We start from the raw sequence: 22,627 nt of genomic DNA on the forward strand, positions 1-22,627 counted from the left end.
AGTAGCATTTTTTTCAGGCTGACATCGGACGATAGAGATTTCTGTGCTCGCACAAGAGCAGGGAGAAGAGATCGAATTATATACATTTTTTTTTTAATCATTTAAACTTGTCATCTTTTTTTTTGTAAACGAGACGCATTTATGTTTTTTTATGAACAGGTACAGTCTAGTAAAATTTGTGTTTGTGTTTATGTGATAAAGTATGTTAGCGTGTGAGTATCTTTTAGTGGGTGATGCGGAAGGCAGCCAACAGCACACAGACACACAAGTCCAAGTGATAAAGGACTTTTCTTCCTTCTTTTTTTTTCTAGATGAGTGATGGGCCCCGCTTAGTTGGCCCCAAACGACCAGCGGCCTTTCCTCTTTTACGCGACTCTAATGTTCCCTCTGGAGCTAGGATTTCCTTTCAGCGTTTTGGACGCGCATTGTCCTGCTGTGGGAGTGAAGTGACCGGACTGTGCGATGACTCCAGGAAAGAAGGGACGTATTGTGGACCGGATTGAGATTCGGTTTTGTCTGGAGGGTTGCACGAGGACGGTGATGACGAGAGTTTGGCTCCGACAGGTGTGTTCCAATATTGTTTTAAATGTGACTTTTTTTTTTTTTTTTTTAATGCATGGATCTCAATAGTTGGGTCTCCAGCACACTACGACGACACGTACGCTTTGGTATAAAGTAGAACAAAATCAAATACAGATTTTACGTGGACTTTAGTCAACTGTAGTATATAATGCCATCTAGTGGGTTGTTTAGTGAACTGCAGACACAAAAATGTGTTCAACAGGGGAAAAAAAAGATGCATTTAGAGAATTAAACACAACTAATATTGTTTAATTTGTTTGTTAGTCAATAACTCAATTTCCAATAAAGTGTATGTGGTCACCCGTGGAAAAAATAAAAATAAAAAAATAATAAAAAAAAAGAGAAAAAGTCATCCATCAAGTCCAGAAATGCAGCAGGGGAAGAATATCTTATCTATTCCTATTACATTACTACGTCACCATGTTGCCGCAATTAAATCAAGTCTCATGCATGTAGAAGAAAAACAACTTGTCAATAGATGTAATGTACTCTTAATTGCTGCTGTGAATGGCAGGGTTAACAAAATCCAGCTGACACTTTGTATAGGTTCATCCTTTTTATTTAATCCTATTTTACAGTATTGTAAAAACATGAACAAAAGACAAACGTACCTTAACAAGACAATGAAAGGTTGCGACCAACAGTAAAAGGAGACAAACATCTGAATATGTACAACAAGAGGAGCAATCAATCAACCCTTCTGGACGTTGCTGATGAGTTCGTCACAGAGTTTGGTCAGCTCGTCGGCCTCCTTCGTCTACGACATGAAACAAAAAAAAAAAGCATGTTTGGAAAAAAATACCTCACCACTGATGGGAAATTGTGATTTCCTTGGATTGTTGTAGAAGTGAAAACTTGCAGAGAATGAGATGAACATGACACTCTTTTGTCCCACCCTTTATAATCCATCCAAATGCGTTTGACTACATTTACCTTCTGGTCCAGGTTCTTCTCCAGCGAGTGCACCTTCATCTGCTCGCGCCGTAGTTGGACTTGCAGCGTCGACACCTCCGCCTTGTTCTTGGAGCGCACCTCGGCGATTTCCTCATTGGCCCTAACGGAGACGACAGCGTTGACGTGAACGAGGCGGGCTTCATGCAGATCTATCCCAAACAACAGTGTGAGCATTTTTTTTCTTACTGGCTAATTTTCTCCTCGGCGTGAGCTTTGAGGGTCTGGTAGCGCTGCTCTTCCTTCTTGATTCTCACCAGGTAGTCCTGAGCACACGCTTTCAGGGTCTCCTCGTTCTGGGGGGAGGGCAATTGGTCAAATATGAAATTCCATCCACCTTGTTTTTAACATCATTTAACCAAATGGGTGGTACGGACCTTTTTGTAACCTTCAACGATCTCCTTGTACTTTTCCAGCCGTCTGAAAAGGTCGGAGAGGGATCTCTCCATGGCGTCGAGGTCGGTGGCGAGCTGCTCCTTCTCCAGCAGGACCTTGTTCAGCTTGGCCTGGGAAGCGTCGCGCTCCTTCTCTTGGTCCGCTGAACAACAGCCACACAATCTCAGATACAACTCTTCATAACATGCATACTTTCTTTTTTTTTTTTGTTGAATTTTTCTTTTTTACTCACCCATCATTTTTGCAATTATCAGCTCAAATTCTACAATTATTTTCCTGTTGGGAAAGGGGAAACGTCAGCTGATATATTAATAGTGCTATTACGTAAAAATAATGCTTATTTTTGCCCACCTCATTTCCTGACCATCGCCTTGTAACTGGTTGTACTTGGTACACATTTGGTCCTCTTTTTTCTTGGCCTGTAGAGAAAGATGACAATTTGCTACACTGACAACTGCATGCTTAGTTAAGCTTCAGAGTACAAGTATTTACTTACCTTTGAGCAATTTAGTTCAAAGGTAAGATCATGGTTTCAAACGCACATTAGGGATTTTATATGCATTATCTATCAAATCAAACGTCATTGCTCAGTCTTAAAGGGACGGTTGAATGGGCTTAACAGTGACAGCTATGCAATACAAAAATGATGTCAGCACTAAAATTCACCCCCTGAAAAGCATAGTTGCGATTTAAGGGCTTTTTGTGAAGACTTTCAGCACAAGTGGCAACAGCCATTATTTATAATAAAATATGAAATCTGGCTTCTGATCTCCAAGCATCAAACGAATGAGGCATATTCAGCGATTGCTCCACTTTGCCACATCCAATATGGCGGCAACATCAGGAGATTCAGCACTCAGGGTAGTGCAAATATGTATACGTCTATGGTGGCCACTATTCGAGTTTGCTACTTCGACAAGTCAAAATTTTTGAAACATAATGGCATTGGTATGGTTTTGAGTTTTCAGAGACTGCACTAGTGGTTCTGCCGGTCATACCTCAGCCCGGATTTTGTCAATGGCTGCATCCATGTCTTTCTGACTGTACTTGAGCACGTCAATGATGTCCTCTGTGCTTGCAGGCTGCGAGAAAGCTGGGACGAGGCTCTCGGGTATTTGGGGAGGCTGCAAAAACAGAGTAAGCATGTCTTTGACTTCATGTTTCCAATTGACCCTTCCCAGTGGGAAGGGAGAATCACTCTCAAATGTTGTAAATGAACACCTGTTCATTTGTATTATTAAAAAAGTGCGCGCGCGCAAATTAATTTTTTATTTTTTTTACCACAAGCTTCACTATTTCTTACATTGGTACATGTGCAATCATTTATAAATATGGTTAAGTATTTTTCTGACTTGGTGGCGGCTTAAGAAACACCTACATCTGCCAGCCAATCAGATGCCAGTGATGTTTTGAACGATCTTGGGATAGGTTTTGAAAAGGTTCCGCTGTTAACGTGTAGCCCCGAAAAAGCGGCAAAAAGCGAAAAAGAGACCACTTGGGGTGGAGCCAGGCTGTTTTCGGGTACAATGGAAAAAAGTGCCTTTAGTTTAGATAACATGTTTCTCGTGCACTTCATTTTGCTTGAACTGCTTCAAAACATGTTTAACCAACCAAATTCTTAATGACCAATGACCGGATGATCCTTATTCCAATATTTGCCAATACAATTGTTAACAGTCAGTGATGAATGTCGCTAGCAATCACTTACAGGAGCTGCAGGAGAGTCTTCGGCCATCGCTCGAGTTTCAAACCTAAATTGGGCAGAAAAACGCAACCGTTTGATTTTCAAATACCAAATGATTAGCTGTCCAGGAGGCGGAGCCACAATTTGTACATTCATACCGTGAAACGAGAGCAGTGGGGCGAGGCGCCTGCAGTGGAAACCCGGGGCCTGCTCCACACTTCTTCGGGCTCTCCCTCAGAAGGGGGTCAAACTTCAGGTACAAGGACTGTTTGCGCAGTGCAGACTCCTTGAACTTTTTGTACAGAAAGTTAATATTTAAACAAAAATATCACATGCGGAATTGTTTTTATAACGCTCAAGAGAAATATTGAAATCACTCACGCTGCTTGAGCCAAACTGTTCAAGGTAGTCGATTTGTCCCTCAAAGTTGTTGGACATGACTTTGGAGAAATGATAAAGAAAAAAAAAACTCAATGAGCCATCCTGAAATTAAATAATAATAATAATAAAAGGTCTACAAGGGCCACTATGAATAATAATAATAAAAAAAGACACTAAGCCAAAACTTGAGGGGGTGGGGCTTTCACATAATATTACAACCTTAGACAAAAAGGCTATTATTTCATTCTGGCAATGTTTTTATTTTCTTATAATGCCATGAGGTTTATTTATTTATTATTCCATCCATCCTTTAAATGTAGATCATCATATAATTTAATGGTAAAAAAAAAAAAAAAACATTTTTTTTTTTTTTTTTTTTAAAAAGCTCAGTGCAGACTAGCTTACATACCAAGTGAATAACTTTTTACCCAAAAATTTGATCATCATGGGAGAATGTACTTACATTCAGTCCCAGGCACGAACTCTTCAGTTACATTTGACAAAGTGGTCTGTGGTTGTTGTTCAGCTAAATTATTTGCAGGCTTTTCAGCTTTGGGGGGTGCACCCTGGTCATGATCACAAGCAGTCTCTTCAACTTTCTGAAAGGAAAAGAAAGAAAAAGTAGCTTCTTCATATCTCCGACCCATGCAAACCACGAGAGAACCATTTCCTAAGAGAGAGAATTCATTCTTCAAATGAATAGGATTAAATGTTCATTTTTGTTATACAGGGATGTGATTTGACCAAAGTGAAATTATCTGAAAATTTAGCCGGGGGTCTGGGGGCCGCTGGCACCCAGCTAGGTCCAGGGCAGTGCCCTGGTGGGGGGACAAGGGGAGCTCATGGGTTTTCCGTGTTTTTAAGTACTTTCAATGCACTCACATGACAAAGAAATAGACAAAACAACAATGTATATTGAACTATCCCATATAAAATGGCAGTTTTAGTCAACTCAAAATCAGTCACATTCAAAAACATTGGACTGCCTTTGCTTTTAAAAACTATCACTGAGAATATCATCATATCTAACTAATGTGATTACCAAGTTAACATGTATTCATTCATTAATGTTGAAGAGTTCAAATTTCATGAACAAATAATTGTATCATGACCAAATGAAAAGTAACTCATATTAGAGCATACCACAAATGTCTTTGTTATAGCAGAAGATGTTATCTGTCGGAGTCATGTGCATACACAATGAACTACTAAAAAAAAATAAAATAAGATAAAATAATTCGGAATTTTTTTTTTTTGGGGGGGGGGGGGGGAGATAAAAAAAGCAGAATTCCGCGAATTAGCGGAAAAATCACATCCCTGGTTATAGTTGCTTGTTGGAGTAATACTCGAGATGCTCTGGAGACCAAAAAGTTGAATCTGATAACAATAAATCCCAGCACAAAAACTGCAAGTAACTGACCCCAGTAACTCCAGCGGTGTCTTCAGCTGTGGACACGCTCTCATTGGCCCTACAAAAAAGGAGAACAAAAGCATATTTAGGAGGTCAAGCACAAGACGAAACTCCACTCGGGTTCCGTTCCGTGTTGGCTTACTGAGCAGGTGTCTCGTCATGTGTGGTGTTGTGTCGAGGGCTGGCGTGCAGACCGCTCTTGGGAGAGTTGCTAATGTTGGACTTTGTGCCAAAGGGGTTAAAGTTGGGGCCGTCCGACTCTTCACAATCAAAAGAGTACAAGGCGTCAACACCGGCAGCCGACTTTCCCGCGCCGTCTGCCGGCGCCTTGGTGTCGGACAACAACGCCGCCCCTTTGGACTTGAGGCCAGGTGGTCTCCTGCCAAACTTCTTGGGCGGGCCTCTCTGTTTGACCTCGCCGTCATCAAAGTTGAACTCCAGCTTGACCGGACCTCCCTTGGCAGGCGGGGCCGCCGATGGTTGCTCCGAATCAGCCGCTTGAGCGCAAGATGGCGTCCGGGTCACAGAGTCGGTGACCTTCGCGTCAGCTTGAACGGGAACCTCTTCATCTGCAGGCTTTATCTGGGCCTCCTCTGTGGGCGGGTCGCCATCTTGCGCTTTCCTCACCAGGACGGGGGAATTCTGAATTTTGGAGCCCCCGGTTTTAAAAGGATCCAGCGTGTCAATGGTGTCAACATCAAAGTTGTAGGATCCTTTCACAGGCAGGGGCGCGTCTTCCATAAAAGCGGGTTTGTTTTCATCGCCGCTGGGGAAGGTCTTAGCGGGGTCCTCCCCGTCGGGTGTGGCGCTGCGCGAGTCGTGCTCGGCTGGGAGATTCACCACCGTGACGCCGCTGCTGTCCGCCGAGTTGACGTTGACGAGGGAGTTCTCCACAGAGCGGATGAAAGGAAGCGTGTCATCCAGTGCCAAATCGGACTTGTCGGTGGGCTCCTCGCACACGTTGATTGGCTCTTCGGCAGAAAGGTTCTTCTCAGCCGCGGGCGAGGGAACCATCTTATTAGAACTTCCAAAAGGGTTCATGTTGTCCAGGTTATCAAAGTCCAACTGGTAACCTCCTTTGCTTTGTATTGGCATGTCGTCATCGGGATAGGAAGACAGTTCTGTGGCAAAACAAAATTATTATTATTAAATTATGTACATTGTGGAACAGTTTTTTTTGTTGAGTTGGGTCTGACATCAGTTTTTTTTTTTTTTTTTTTGGATGATGTTTCCTGGGTTTGGTCATGCGACATTAGCAAACTGAGCCACGATTGGTCATTACCCGTTTCCTGATCATGAGCGACGTCATCTTTAGTTGACAGCAATTGGCAAAATGTGTTTTAATTTAAAAGGACTTGACTCATTATATCGTCATATATTTTGATAACTTCATTATTTTTCATGTACAACTAATACCTTTAAAAACAAATTTTCCCACTTGCTGTCGACTGAAGACGACATCACCCGTGCTGAGGAAGTAGGTTACAACCAATCATGGCTCAGTTTGCCGACCAAACCCAGAAAATTTGTTTTTAAAAAAGGTTCTAATTGTAAATGAAAAATAATGAAATTATTTTATTAAATTAACTTTTTACTGCTAAAATGGCTCAACGAGTCAAGTATCCCTTTAACAAAACGTAGAGGGAGTAATCATTCCAAATTACAAAAGCATACAGTATAGGTTTGCAATAACAAAATATACAATTTTAACCTAATGTTGGGCAAACATCTCAAATAAAGCAATGTGGCTCCAACACACCACACACAAAGTTTGTAGGATATGTTTATATATGCCCGCTTGCTTGTACCTCAATCAGGTCACTTTTTGGCACGCTACATTGCATTTCATGTCATAATTCATAAAGTCATGACTCGGGCTTATCTGCTTTCTCAACAAACCCTTACATTGTTGAGCCTTGACCAGTTTCGGACCATCCATACATTATCTGAACTGCTTATCTCTTAACACACGTCAGACCACACAGGGATCCAGATGTAACTTTTTTATTTTTTTTTAACTAGGAGCACAGAAATTTTTGTGATGCGAATAGAAATTTTAAGCGGCGTACACATTGTAATGCCAAGGTCAGACTACATAAATGTAGATTTTGTGTCGCAGAAACATTCACCGTTATGCCTGATTTGGAATTGTCGTCTGGGGTGCTTCACAACCACGACACAGAAAATCTGGCATCATTTTTTTTGTGTGTTACTTTTGCCACATCACGCTTGAATGACTAAAAAGTTGTCATTTGAGTTCGGCATAAATTGACTTGCAAAATCATCTTCGCTCATTTTCACTGTATTACTGTAAAATGGGCCAAAGTGCAAAACAGAAGTTTGTCAGCAACAAAAAAATATTCAAGAACAGTTTTTTTTTTTTGCCAATTTACTACTGGTCGCACAGGCACTGATAAATGAAAAATATACTTGCACTGTGTCAAAATTTTAGAAGTAGAAGATAATCTGTCATTTCTCATCCTTGTCCTAGTTGGGAAGAATTAAAAAAATAAAATAATAATAATAATAAAAATCGGGACAAAAACAGTCTAATTATCTTTGTGTGTACTGTGTACTAAGCCACAGTCGCGACGTGCACCGTTGATAAAATATATATATATTTTTTTTTACAAGTTTGTCTAAAATGAGGACGAGTGAGAGCCAGACAGTCTGCTTGAGAAGGTGAATCTTTGGGTGGTACCGCACATTTTTAAATAAAAAAGGCTAGTAAAAAAATGAATCGGTGGGGTAACACTACCTTGTTTGGGACCATCTGGTTGCTTTAATGTCTCTTGCTGCACAGTGCTAAAAGGAGAGAGAGAAAAAAAAAAAGTTTAAATTGGTTTATTCTGCCATGGACACTTCATAACTTACTGATTGTACATACTTTGTCAAGTCCAAATTCAAGGACTCTAGCGCTTTTGTGCACTCATCCACACTTGTCATTTTAACCAACTTTGTGGGAGATAGGATCCTTTTAGAGACCGGGTCTCTTTGTGGAGTCTGGAAACAAACCTAAACATCAAACAACGGTTTTAGTAAAAAGGTAGAAGCCAGTTTGATGGTGTGATCGTGTACCTTCACGCCCTTCGGCACAGTCTTGCTGGGGAGGTTCTCCGTCTGACGGAGGATGGATGGCCTCCCAGTCGGCTGGTCTAGCTCGAAAATGTCCTCGCTTGTGCTGCTGTGCTTTCCTCCTCTGGGGCACACACCGCGATTTTCATCATTCACCTCAAAAGAGTTCATCCTGTGTACAACAGAATGAACACGGTTATCCAGAACTCACTGGAAGGCCTCAAAACACACCAAGGGGAGGAGGTCTTCGGCAAAGCTGCAGCCAGTTGATAAGAAATATTGTACCAAAAAGAGGACGGGTGAAAGCCTGAAGGTCTGCTTGAGAAGGTGAAATCTTGTTGGTATGCAGGCTATTAACCTACTAGACATTTCTAAATGAAATGACAGCTAAAAACGGCTAAAGGTGACTATTTGCATAATAATTGGGGCCCAAAATAACACGCTTTACACAATGTGCACATTATCACTGTGCATAGAATTGTATACATATATCCATTCTGTGAACCTCTTAACCCGACTAGGCCTTGCGGGTGTTCTAGAGCCTCTCCCAGCTAGTATTTTACACCCTGTATTAATTATAAGTATGAAGAAATAATAGGTCACGTGACATGACATCCTTACTAGTTGAACCCTGTCAAATTTATTTTACATCGTGTGTAACCGACAAAACAAAACAACGTCAGTTGGTCATCATTTGAGAACGATATGCCTTCGTCATAGTACGAAACTTGGGCAACGATGTCGTCTCAAGTTATTGGGAGGCGACGCACGCTAAAAACGCTGGGAAAAGCAGAGAGCTGGGTTGTAAATAAAAATAGTTATAAACGTTTAAAAAAAATAGCTCAAAGATACTTTAAACTTGTTAACACTCACGTTCGTTTGCTCACACGGCTTAGATTAACGTCTACGCTACATTGGCACAAACAACTTCCGTTATACCGTCCCGATAAACTACCCAAACAAGCTAAGGTTAACTAGTCAGTAAATACAACAACTCACAAACGTGTTCTCTGTCACGTACCTTAAAACACACCTAAAGGCAACTCCAAAGTGTAAAAAGACAGACTGGCGTACTTCGGGAAAATCCTCGCGTTCCCGGTGAGAGAAGACGGTTTGATTTTAAACGCCTGAAATGGACCAATAGTGCCTTGGGAACATTCAAAGTAGCCAATCATGCGAAATCCGGAAATAACACACTGACGACTGCGCTTTGAGCACTTCACAACCTCCAAGAAATAACAAAGTCCACATTGTTCAACATTCACGCCAAAGGAAAACAGTTTAAACACATTTTAAACGAAATGGGTTGGGACTAGTCTAATTTCAAATGTAATGTTCTGATTGTCGTTTTAGTATTTGTTAAATGCTTCTTCTTTTTTTTTCTTTTTTTTTTTTATCAATTCGAGGTACCTATAATTAATTTATAATTTAAAGTACACATAACAACATTTTATTTAGCCATTATTATTTTACATTTGTAACTTTTGAATTGTAACAGCGAAAACATAAACAAAGTTGGGTAAAATGGCCACATCTGGCCCACTAAGCATTTACATAATCAAGAGTCCTGTTTATGGCCTTAATTGAGCAATTATTTGCCCTAAATTTGGTTTTAAACATTTTTATTTATTCATTTTTAAATTAAGTTACCTCGATTTTCAATATTAAAAATACTATGAAAATATTACACATTATAATCTGTATACACTCATTTAAATTTTTATTTATTAATTAAATAATTGGTTGATTTATTTATTGTAATTAATAAAGGAAAAACAATGTTTGCAAAAGCTTTCTCTTTCTCTTTTGGCATAACTCTGTTCAGGGGCGGCTAGAGCAAATCCGCTTACATCTCTCCATGTCCTCTCTGCATCTTCTGCTTAAACTAATCACATCAATACGTCTAGATTTATTAAAAATATTGTTTAATGGATTCGTTGTGAATTATAATATCAATTAATATTAATTAACCAACCATTCTTACCTATACATTTTTATTTAATTTATTGAAAATTGGTTAATCAAAATATACAATTTTACATAAAGAGCTGAGTTTTATTACAGAACGGAATTTTAAAAACTATAATTATTATTCTCTTATTATTAAGATAAATAATTTTACATGTGCATTTTAGATTTGATTTGATTAAAGAAGTGGTTAATTTATTGTAATGACTTTGATAATAAAACAATACAATCTAAAAAAAACTGAATGTTTACTTTATTAAGAATATTATGCTACAATTAGAACAAACTATTTCACTTTTTTATTTATTTATTCCCATTTTAACTTTTCACCGAGTTCGAACGGACCATATCTTGAGTTTTGAAAATAAAATGCGGCTTCTGAGCACAATCCAGAAGGTGGCAACATGCAACGATACGGAAACCATTTGCCGCTGATTCCTCATCGAAGAAGAATAACAGGAAGACGTGACGAGCTGCCCGCCAAATTTGCTTGTAAACAAAGTCGGCATCCTGTTAGTTCGACAAACTATGAAGAATTTGGACTTTTCCACATAACCGCGAATTGTTTTAAGCCGTCAACAATGAATTTAGTAGGAAAAGGTAATAAACATATTGATAAGTCCACTGAACGCTACTTTACGACTGACTTTATTTAAAGTCCTCTCCAACCTACGGATAAGGATGAATTATTGGCATACTCTTATTTGTAGTAGTAAACGTTACTTAATTGTACGATTTGTGTCAAATGTAACATGCTAACTTTTATGTGAACGCTATGCACGAACAGTTCTTGTGTTTTTTGTTTCAGGACTTGGCGATTCCAACCAGTTTGCTGGCAGGTAAAGACTCGAACGGGACTCAACACTAAGCAAAATCGATAGCCATAAGAATACAAATCATCATTATTTGCACAATCAAAGTCCAGACATAGACAAACAGGTTACACACTGTACAACAACATGTAAATAAATATACATACATACAAAAAAAAAACTGTTACCAAAACATCATACAAAAGCCAACTGTACCAATATCAATGTTACATTGTGCTCTTTTAGCGGTGACAGTGATTCAATCAAAGTTTTCGTCCGAGTACGACCTCTGACCAAGCGCACCGGACTAACCACAGATGGAGATCAGACCTTGTGTCTCAAAGTCACCTCACCAAACACCATACGTCTGCTCTCCAAACCGGAGCCACGAACCTTCACCTATGATCATGTTGCTGACATGGACACGTCACAGGTTTGGTGACATTTGTGCTAAATTACAGTCCTCAAACTTGACTGTCTTTGTTAAGTTAACATTATTGTGTGTTATTCTTCTTCAACAGGACTCTGTTTTCTCCAACGTGGCAAAGAATATTGTGGAGTCATGTATGAATGGATACAATGGAACTATTTTTGCCTAGTAAGTTGGTAAAATTGTTAAAAGGACACCATATAATGTGATTTATTGACAACATAAAAGAGATGTGCACACCCAGTCCCGTTACTTTTCAGACACCTCGTATATATCAATTTACTGTTTAAAAAGTGCTCAGGTGTCTTATTAACAAGTCTCTAACATGTTTTTGTCAAAATGCCTCAGCGATAAAAAAAAAAAATACAAATCCTACATACTTACACTGTTTTTATTGTACTGCTAAAATTAGCCAATAGAGAGTACATTTTCCATAATATGTCCCTAAATGTATTAGCTGTCCCAATTGGTTGGCTTGCTCATGAGCATTCTATTCCTTCTGCAGCGGCCAAACAGGATCAGGAAAAACCTTCACAATGTTAGGTGAGAATTCAGGAAAAATCAGTGTACTATTTGTATAACACAAAAAGTCATGAAGTTGTTTTATTCCACTACTAGGACCCTCTGAGTTGGACAACTTTACAGATGAACTACGGGGCGTTATTCCTCGCAGTTTTGAGTACCTGTTCTTTCTCATCAACAGAGAAATGGTAAGGTTGAGCTGCGCCATTTTATCGCCATGCACATGAAGTACGCATGTTGTTTTATTATCGTACATGTTTCTTCTATCTTTCCCCTTTCAGTCTCAGTCCAAAACTTTTCTTTGTAAATGTTCATTTATCGAGATTTACAATGAACAAATCTTTGACCTCTTGGACACGGCCTCCGCCAGCCTCTTTGTCAGAGAGAACATCAAGAAGGGTGTGTTTGTGGAGGGGGCCGTGGAGAAGTTTGTCAGCTCTGCTGCTGAGGCGTACCAGGTAGACATTTGTTAGCTGATGAAAATGAACCGTATAATTATTTGTTTTATGTTTAAGGTTTTTATGCTCTGTGACATGTAGGTGTTGTCTCGTGGCTGGCGTAATCGCAGAGTGGCCTCCACCTCTATGAACCGTGAGTCTTCCAGATCTCATGCTGTGTTCACCATGACTCTGGAGTCCAAGGAGTCTATTAATGAGGTGGTGAACATTCGAATGTCTCAGCTGAATCTGGTTGATCTGGCTGGCTCGGAGAGGCAGAAAGACACACACAGTGAAGGCTCCAGACTTAAGGTGAAGATTCTTGCTCACTTTTAGGCTCATTAAGGTATTACGAATTGTCTTTGAAAATTCGCCGGCCCCCAACCATTTTTTCTTCTTAGTTTAAATTCCGCGTAAAACAGTATTCGGATTAACTGGCACCCAAGCAAATAAAGCTTAATTATTAAAAACACAAAGTCAATTATTTTACTTTGTGCATGTCAGTTGCAGATTATTCATTCATGTTTCAGCTGCAAGTAACAACTACTTTCATAATAAACTAAACATGATCCCCCCCCCAATAAATTGATTATTATGGGTTTAGTCCAAAACAAGTCAGAAAATAGGGAAAAATGTTAATGTTGTCAAAAATGTTTGCAAATGTCTTAACAAAAAGATAACCAGTCTGCTTTCATGGAGGACTGCAGAAACCAGAAAAGATTTACTGTTGAGAGGCTGAAATTGGAGGATTTGGAAATTTTAAATTTAAACATTGACTCTAAATGATTATGATCATTGTCGATTTAATATGCTGTTTGTTTAGTTGTTGATTAATTTTGACAACTGGTGTCGGAGACCAGCTCTTTTTTCCCTTCAATGAGCTGCTCCCATCTTGAGGGAATGGGAGAAAATGTCACCCGGAGTGTGTTGCGTATGTGAAGTCTGCTTTGTAATTTTGTTTTGGTCGCCATCATTGCAGAAAATCCTGCTTCACAGAAATAGAATGTTCAAAATTGAATCAGCGTACAATATTTTGCAAGAAACACCTTTAGAAATGAACTTGTATTTTATATAGGACTGCTGAATTGATATTTTCTGCAAAATGCATTTTTTTTCTTGATAGTTTTCTTGACTGGCTTTTCTTTCCAGTAGTTCGGTCCATGTCTCTCTGACTGGGGGCTGTTGTGTTAAATTAACTGAATGCTTCTTTGTCCTCTGCTTCTATTACAGGAGGCCAGTAGTATCAATCGCTCCCTCATGTGCCTTGGTCAGGTGATCATGGCTTTGGTTGATGTGTCCAACGGGAAGAACCGCCATATTTGCTACAGAGACTCCAAACTAACCTTCCTGTTACGGGTGAGACGCTTAAAAGGCAAAATACCTTTAAGGAGCAATTGTTGTAACTGTGTGTTTTCAAAGATTGGAAGATGGATGGAAATATTTACAATGGCTCTTTGGTTTACGAAAGAATTATTTTCCATTTGTACATAAATTGAAATGGGCTGCAGGCTATCTCTAAGTTAGGCTTACACAGTGGTAAGGTCATCATTACAGTGAATGTTTGTATGGAATACACTTTTAGGCCATAGAAATAAAACGATCAAATAGCCTTCTTGTGACTCGTGACCACGTGTTTTATGCCATAAACTAGTTCATTGTGCGTCATCCGTAACGTCTAAAATGAATGCCAGCATCGTGACATTACATGGCATTGATGACTTCATGACATTTCAGGACTCTCTTGGAGGAAATGCAAAGACTTACATCATAGCCAATGTTCACCCTGGATCAAAATGTTTTGGTGAAACATTATCGACATTACAATTTGCCCAGAGAGCAAAGCTGATCAAGAACAAGGTATGGCTGCTATAAAAAACAAACAAAAAAACATGTTGTATCAGATCAGGCCTGGGTGAAAATTACTGTATAGCACTTTATAGTATTTTGTTGTTGTTTTTACAGGCCATTGTTAATGAAGACACACACGGAAATGTGAGACAGCTGCAGGCTGAGGTGAAGAAGCTGAGGGAGCAGCTTGCGCAGTCTCTCTCATCCCAGCAAGCGGATGACGGAAAAGATGGAGGAGCAGGTCTCCCCATCTCAAGTAATACCCGCAGCATGTTTTTACATAATGCAATTCATGATTTTCTGGCGTTTTGTCAAAAAATCAAATGTTCTTGCCTCACCAGAACCGTCCATGGATACGGAACTTGTCTCCTTGTACAAAGCCAAGTTTATAGCGGCTGTTCGTTTGTGGAAGAAACGAGAGGAAGAGAAGACGGCATGTCACATTTTCCGTTTTTAACTTTGTGTTTTTTTAATTGATCTTGTTTTGACCGCAGTGGGATTACACAAACAGCATCATGTGGCAATGTGTAACATTTTATTTTGCCCTATTTGTTGTTTTGAGAGAAATATGGAATTTTTGCCCTAGAATAAAACTTTTAAACCACAAAAGAGTTAACAAAACTGTCCACCGTGTCCACAATCAAAAATGACACTGGTCTCCCCTTTTTGTAACGACCTCCATTATATTGCTTACTGTAGGTTCTGCTTAAGAAAGCATCTCGGCTAGAGGAGGCCTGGACTCAGAAGGACAAATTCATCCACTCCAGTCGCCTGATCATCAAGTTCCGAGAGGATCATATCAGTCGCCTGGAGAAAAAACTCAAGGCAGAATGTGGCATACTTTCGGACGAGGATTCGCAGGCTCTCATTGACCAGTTAAAAGAAGAGATTAGCATTTTGCAAGACCAGGTAGAACTGTTTCCATATCATAACTATTGCATTACACTCTTTATTGTACATTGTTGTGTACGTTTTGCCTTCAAGATTGAACATCACCCCAAGATGACTCGCTATGCAGCAGAGAACTACAGTCTCAGAGAGGAGAATCGTCAGCTTCGCTCCCTTGAGTCGATGAGGAAAGCCCAAGAGGACGCAGCACAAGTTGCTCAAGAGCTGGAAGGAGACTTCCAGAGGGCCATGGAGGCGGAGAAGAACGCAGCAAGTAAGTTGGAAATTTTGAGCAGAGCTTATTTCAGAATGTTTGTGACAAATCTCTTGCTGCTTCACAGCTCCCGCCGGTGCTTCAATCTCCTCGGCTGCAGACGTTTTTGCTGCATCTGCAATGGAGAAGCTGAAAGCTCAGCTGCTTCAGAAACAGTCAAGCCTCACAGCGGTTCTACAAGCTTTTGATGAGTACAAGGACATCACCAAGTAGGATTGATTCGATTTTATTATACAAACTAACGTACTGTAGGTGGGGGTATCCTACTATCTAAAAAAAGACAAGAATTTGGGAATTACAAAGTAAACTGTGGTGAACATCAGCTTACAGTAATCACACCGTCAAACAACTACGTTTCCGGAACAAGTGTGTAAAGATGACTGATGTGAATGTGGACTTTTGTCTGTGTTTTTAAAGGAAGCAGATGTCTCAGTTGGAGTCGGACAAACGGTACCTTGAAAAGTCCAACAGACATTTGGAGAATATCTTGGAAGCCACAAATGCCTACAAAAATCAAGAAGTCTCCGAATTGAACAGAATTCATGTTGAAACTCTAAAGGTGAGGTTTGGATCATTTAAAAGCGGAAAAGTCCACCCACAATTTTTGGGGGGACAATAATAGGTTCTATGCAGCCCCACCAGTTGGGTTAATATTGCATTATAGGAATATGAGTTATGAAGCAAAATCCATCCGTTTTAATCCATCTCAGGTGGCGGCCATTTTGCCACTTGTTGTCGAGTGAAAATGACATCACAGTTGCTCAGGTAACAACCAATCACAGCTCAGCTTTAGGAAACAAGTGATCTTTGATTGGTCATTAACCTGAGCCCTGAGCATCATTGATGTCATCTTCAGTCGACAGCAAGTAGAAAAATGGCCGCCACTTGAGATGGATAAAAATGGCTGGATTTTGCTTCATAAGTCTTATTCCACAAATGTAATATTAGAATGTCATGTTTACACTTAGTGAGATCACATATAATATATTATTGTCAAGGAATGTATGAGTTTTCAAGGTCATCTTAGAGGAGATCAAAACCGTTTTCACAAGTTTTCTTTCTTCTGTTACTGCTGCTAAATCTTCCTTCTTCATACATCAGATTCTCTCGACACCCACCAAAGCATACAACTTGCGCTCCCGTCTCGTACCACTGTCCAGCCCAGAACTCTTGAACGGTAGTATCAACAATCAAGATGACATTTTGACCGAGCCGTCCCCTTCAGACATGACCGAGATGGCACTGACTGAAGAACTGTGTCAAGTGCAGGTAATCAAAATTGTTGTGTGGACTAGAATGTGTGTCGCGAGATTCACCAAATGATTTGCCGTTTTTTCTCAGGAGCAAGCAAGTCAGGTACGGGCCCAGCTGGGGGAGGAAGAGCTCAAGAACAGCAAGCTAATGCAGCAAATTGCAAAACTGGAGGAGCAGATCCACATCATGGCACAGGAGTCTGGACAAAAGGAGGAGGTGAGATATTTCTTCATGCTTTTTAAATCGTCACAATTGGTGATCCAGTTTGGCTGAATTTTGATTTTTGTGCTACTTGAGAGCAAACATTCGGATTTGTGACACTTGAACCATGCAGTACTGTATAAATCAAGCCTTGGGGGCCATTGATCAAATTAGAATAATGGCTTACTTTTATCCCTTTTTTTTTTCTTCTTTTTTTTTCCTGGAGAGCTCAGTATTGTTCATTCGGTAATTTTACCGATTTGACATGTCATCATCATTGCGCTCTCTTTTTTTTTTTTTTTTTTTTATGTGCGAGTGTGTGTGTTCATTAGTTCACCTAAAACCTATTAAAAAATCCCATACCGTTCACCTAAACCGAACACTTCCAGCCAGAGTCGTGAGGCTGTCAGGAGACCCGAGGAAGGGCCAAAGAAACTTGTAACTAACTTACTTTTACCCTGATGCAGCAACTTTCAACTGAGCGCGCTAACAAGAACAGAGATCATCTCAAACTACAGGACACGATCAACAGCCTGCAACAAAAACATCAGCGTGAACAGGAAAACGCAGAAGGTGCCGTTTCTGTCGAGCGTATTCAAAACTTTTCAGATGCTTAATGAAGGTGTGTTTTTCCCCTTTTCAGTACTGAGAAGTGAGATCCGAGATCTACGCCTGGTGTTGGAGTCCTCCGACAAGGAGCTGGCCGTCGTGAAGGAGGAGCTAAGAGACAAGCAAAGTGTGCAGCAGAGAGAGGCGAGCCAGCTCTCCAGCAGTCTGATCAGCACGCAGCTCCAGCTCGACAAAGTCCAGTAAGGAGCCGGCGGCGTGGGCTTGTTACCGTTGCTGTTGCCCAATAATATTAAAATTGCTAAAAAAAAAAAAAAAATAATTAAAAAAAAATTGCTTGGGCAATGTCATCATGTCAGGCGAGATTGGGAGCAGCTTCTGGAGCAGCACCGCACTCTGCAGGATTCTTTTGACCAGCTGCAAGCCGAGGCAAAGTTTGATGCCGATCATGCGGAACAGCAGATGCAGGACCGGCAGCAGGAGATCAGCGAACTGAGGGCTCAGATTGCTGTCAGTGAACTTGTAAAACTTCAACTCATCTCATCCTAAACTAAATGTAAAAATAAGTCATGTCATATGTTTTTGCTTTTTCCTGTGATAGGTATTAAACAACTCTCTGGAAACAGAGCAAGAGCACACCAGCACGCTGACTTACCAGCTAAGAGAGAACAGAGAAAATAAATCAAAGTAAGTTCCGGGGTTGTCTTCTTTCAAACAATTAAAAAAAAAAAAAAGTATAAAGCGTTTTCCGGTCTACTTTCAGAGAACTTAGTGAAACGGCTGAGGAGAACACGCGTCTGAGTAAACAAGTCTCAGATATGACCGTGCAAATCCAACAGCAGGTCTGTCCATTATTGTATTATTTATGTTGGGGGGGACCCTAAACACACACAAATTCACACACAAATCTGTTCCATAACCTTGGATGGCTTCCAAGTTGCTCTAATTTCAAAACATTTTATATATCACACAAAATCATGTAAATAATTTTTTTTACTGGCATCAACTATATCCATACTGTAATTGCACAGACAACATTTTAAGTTACAGTATATTTGATCATTGTTTAATGTACTAAAAGTACAAAGAGAGTTATTCGGTAATAAAAGGTTGTTGTTCTTTATTAACACAAATGCATATAAAACAAGAAGTACAATCAATCACTTAATAGATGCCAAGGTGAACAAGACAATAGTGGCACTGAATAGCTATTACTGGAATTGGGATTACATTTTCATGGATGGATGGGCTGCTTTTTATATAGTGCTTTTAACTACGTAAAAATATATTTTTTTATATGATACTTTGCTTTAATTGGCTGCTCCGACTGCTCCTTATACTGTATTATCAAGCTTTCATATGTCATAAGTTGTCACAAAAATAGCTAATCACAATGTAAAACTCAACAGCCATTTTGATGCTCACTGAGCTGAAGTTATTTAGCGTTTGGAGGTTTCATTGTGTATTGCATTTGACCCTGTCATTGTCATTTCCAAGGTTTCCAAACTTGATCATCTAGAGCAAAGTCTGTGTACTGCCAATGAAACCATAAAAGGCCTGGAGCAGAAGGTCGAACAGGACAAAGTAGGCCCCAGTGAATTATTGTCTTTTTTCTACGTATTTCCAGCATATCAACTGCCCGTCTAAATCTCTTCTGTTTTTGTCAGGATGTCGTCCTAGATCTGATCAACCAAACCAGAGACCTCCGCAGTGAGCTGAACCACAAGGAACAAACCATTGCACATCTGTCAGGAGACAGCAGTGATATCACTGTACTTAAAGCATTTATTATATTTCACCTTTATTGTTTACGACTACATCAGAGTATTGCTTTTATCACATGGATGGGTTAGCTTGATTGGTTTGTCATGCAAAAAAAACAGTTTAACTGATTTTCCCAAAAGGATGTTGGTTTGAGACTCTACTGTACCATTATGTCAAAGCAAGTGGCATGCATTGAATTTTCATTCACTGACAAAAATATTTGGAACACTGCAGCCCCAAATCTTTTTTTGTTTCTATGACGGCGAGTATACCCAATTAAGTCCATCACTACTCTAGCCTTATGTGACTTTAAAGCCCAACATACTGTAAATATTTGTAGCTCATACAGTAAATATAAAATAAAAAACTCAAGTATGACATTAACTGAGCATGACCACACATATTCTTATGCAACTGCTTTCCTTGCTGACAGATTTTTGTTTTGAACCGCCAGCAGTGGAAATTCATTTTAAGAAACACAAGTATTGGAGTAACCTTGAATTTCCTTGCCTTCTGTAGCTCACCAATCTCAAAATTTAAATTGACCGTGTCTTGACATCGCTCCCCCCCAGGCCAAGTACAATGCTGCCTGCTTGGAACGGAATGGCATCAGAGAGCAAAACACCAAGATGCAAACAGAAATCACAGACCTGAAAGAAACGTTTGAGAGGAGGGATGCATCTAGCAAAATAGAGGTAAGGGGGATATATATATTTAGTTATTTTTATTTATATATATTTATTTATTTGTTTATATATATATATATATATAGCTATTTTTATTTATTTATATTTATTTATTTATTTATTTTTATTTATTTATATATATATTTATTTATATATATATTTATTTTTATATATTTTATATATATATATATATATATATATATATATATATTTTTTTTTATATATATATATATTTTTATATATATATTTTAAAATGTATGTTTGTATATGTGTCAGGTTGAAGTACTGCAAGACGAGATCGTTTACGCAAACGAGGAGGTTGAACGACTTACAAAGGTTTTAGATGAGCACAGCAACCTCCTTCAAGCTGCTCAAGAGCAAGTCACTCAAAAGGACATTGCGATCCAGAATCTCCAGCGCAAGGTAATTTGTCGAAGAGAAGAATCACAATAGTGAACACTTTATACTTATACAGTTAGTGGCACACAAATAGTCTGTTTGTCACACGATCCAAAACTCTTGTGTGGCCCCAGGTGCAACAGCAGCATGAAGCTGTGGAAAAAAGCATCAGAAATGGAGCTCTCAAACATGTCGAGTCAACTAATACTCCTAAAGCAATACCCAAGGTACTTTCTTTAATGGTCTCTAGAACCTGCGCATGGCTTCATAGCTTTTTTTGTAACGCTCCATTTTCTGCCCATTCAAGACCCCCTGCACCCCGGGTAGCTTCAGCCGGGACCTGAACCAGGTCCTCATGAGCCAAGAGAAGGAACTGGAGAACCGCCGGTCCTCCATGATGACCATGGAGATTCTCTTGGCAGAGCTCAATGCTGAGAGAGCTGCCAAGAATGAGGAAATTCGACGACTCAAAGTATGTACAGTAGTACTGATTTATCATGATGTGCCAAATGTATTTATTATTATATTAATTTATGTTGTTACTTTCTTTTTGTAAAGTACAATAAGTGTTATTTTTCTTATTAAGTAACACAAAGATTATTTGGGGGGTTTTCTTAGGGAGGCTGGAATGAATTATGGGATTTGCATTCATTTTAGGGGGGAAAGATGATTTGAGTTATGAGCCTGGTATCTTAACGCACCACCGTAGTAGCTTTTTTTCGGGTTCCTGCATGATTCTTAATTTTTTTTGAGGCTCATTAATAATGTGCCTCCGTTGTCCTCAGACACAGCTGACTGAGAAAGAGGTGGTCCGCATGGAGATTCAGGGCTTGCTTGACCAGTTTTACACCAAAAAGCCTCAGGGTGGAAATACAAACAGGTTGAGTTGATTGATTCTTAATAGCACACTGTGCTGAGGGACATTAATGATGTTACTGTTAAACTTGCAGTGACGAGCTCATCGAAGGCATCAAGCAGTCTCTTCTTAAAGAGCTACAAGAAGAACGAGAAGAGAAGGTTAGAGTTGTTGTCCCTCTTGATTTTAAAGTTTCTAAATGTCTTCATTGTATTACCGTTTCCGTGTTTGTCTTGTACAGGGAAAAGTGATGCAAAGACTGTCTGACTCGCAAAAAAAGTAAGCCACCAAGCCCTGCTTTTAATTGACTCCTTCATATGTGCTCGGGCTTGAACGTGATTATTTCCTCTGTTGCTTTTAGAATGCAGGCCCAGGAGTCCATGTTGGCCCAGTCTCAGACTTGTGTGCAGGAGCTGACCACAGAACTGAGAAACCGCTGTCTAGAACTGAGAGAGCTGAGCCTGAGGGCGCAGGATGAGGAGAAGCTTCTCAAGGTCAGAGCCCCGCTGCGCTTTATGTATTTCTTTACTGCAAAAATGATAGCGATAAGATTTATTTAGCTCACTGCTTTGATACTGTAAGTGAAAGTGACTCTTCTTCCAGGAGAATGAGGTTCTCCGTAAACAGAATGTTCAGCTGTCTGAGGAGAATGGAAAACTGGTGGGACACAAGAACCACAAACAGAGGATTGAATATTTGGTCAAGTTAAAGAAGGACAACACCAGGCTGCATGCGGTGAATATTATTTCCGTCTGGAATATTAAACATGAATGAAGATGTTCTTAATGATATTTATTTTGTGTGTGCGTGCGCATGTTTCAAAGGAAAACGAAAAGCTTCGAGCAGAGATGAGCTTAACACAAGACATCACTGGACCTTTGCTGTGATCCTTCAAATCTTTGTGCCATCGATTGAAATTTTAATTTTAATTTTATTTTTTAAAATGATTTTTGTAAGAGCCTTTACTGTCACTTGATTTTCTTTCTTTTTTCTTTCTCTTTTTTTTTTTAAAGATATTTGTCAAACTGACAACAATTATGTGCCAGTTTAAAAATATCCTCCTTGCTTAAATTGATATCATATGGGCATTTTACAAGTTCAATAAAAAACAAAGCTACCTTTTAAACTATTTTCTGTGCTTTATTCCTCTCTTTTTAACAAGTCTTAAAACTATTATATGCTATACAATATACAGTACTAGGTAGTGTACAATTGTGTAGTTTGCCAAAGGCCGGGTCATT

General features: G+C 39.5%; 2 protein-coding genes across 2 annotated transcripts; one reads left to right on the forward strand and one right to left on the reverse strand.

Moving 5' to 3' along the window:
• Nucleotides 1–1,125: 1,125 nt before the first annotated feature.
• tacc3 (transforming, acidic coiled-coil containing protein 3) lies at nucleotides 1,126–9,648 on the reverse strand. The gene is made up of 17 exons (XM_077555418.1): nucleotides 9,502–9,648; nucleotides 8,484–8,652; nucleotides 8,293–8,420; nucleotides 8,164–8,210; nucleotides 5,548–6,526; nucleotides 5,415–5,463; nucleotides 4,458–4,593; nucleotides 3,995–4,053; nucleotides 3,772–3,905; nucleotides 3,638–3,680; nucleotides 2,928–3,053; nucleotides 2,281–2,348; nucleotides 2,162–2,205; nucleotides 1,911–2,071; nucleotides 1,723–1,829; nucleotides 1,516–1,636; nucleotides 1,126–1,339 (listed from the first exon to the last, which is right to left on the reverse strand). The coding sequence occupies exons 2-17, from the start codon at nucleotides 8,649–8,651 to the stop codon at nucleotides 1,274–1,276; spliced, it is 2,436 nt and encodes an 811-aa protein (XP_077411544.1). The 5' UTR covers nucleotide 8,652; nucleotides 9,502–9,648; the 3' UTR covers nucleotides 1,126–1,273.
• Nucleotides 9,649–10,870: 1,222 nt separating this feature from the next.
• kif15 (kinesin family member 15) lies at nucleotides 10,871–22,515 on the forward strand. Its single transcript, XM_077555419.1, has 35 exons — nucleotides 10,871–11,048; nucleotides 11,257–11,287; nucleotides 11,507–11,693; nucleotides 11,782–11,858; nucleotides 12,196–12,233; nucleotides 12,309–12,400; nucleotides 12,494–12,670; nucleotides 12,752–12,961; nucleotides 13,880–14,005; nucleotides 14,384–14,506; nucleotides 14,612–14,753; nucleotides 14,839–14,930; nucleotides 15,197–15,406; nucleotides 15,482–15,659; nucleotides 15,727–15,868; nucleotides 16,077–16,218; nucleotides 16,761–16,928; nucleotides 17,001–17,129; nucleotides 17,582–17,687; nucleotides 17,758–17,923; nucleotides 18,041–18,191; nucleotides 18,283–18,368; nucleotides 18,445–18,523; nucleotides 19,179–19,265; nucleotides 19,349–19,453; nucleotides 20,018–20,140; nucleotides 20,408–20,554; nucleotides 20,665–20,757; nucleotides 20,838–21,002; nucleotides 21,316–21,410; nucleotides 21,481–21,547; nucleotides 21,628–21,665; nucleotides 21,748–21,880; nucleotides 21,990–22,121; nucleotides 22,211–22,515. The coding sequence occupies exons 1-35, from the start codon at nucleotides 11,030–11,032 to the stop codon at nucleotides 22,271–22,273; spliced, it is 4,119 nt and encodes a 1,372-aa protein (XP_077411545.1). The 5' UTR covers nucleotides 10,871–11,029; the 3' UTR covers nucleotides 22,274–22,515.
• The last annotated feature ends 112 nt before the right edge of the window (nucleotides 22,516–22,627 follow it).

This window comes from Vanacampus margaritifer, chromosome 1, assembly GCF_051991255.1.
Source record: "Vanacampus margaritifer isolate UIUO_Vmar chromosome 1, RoL_Vmar_1.0, whole genome shotgun sequence".
Lineage (NCBI taxonomy): Eukaryota > Metazoa > Chordata > Actinopteri > Syngnathiformes > Syngnathidae > Vanacampus > Vanacampus margaritifer.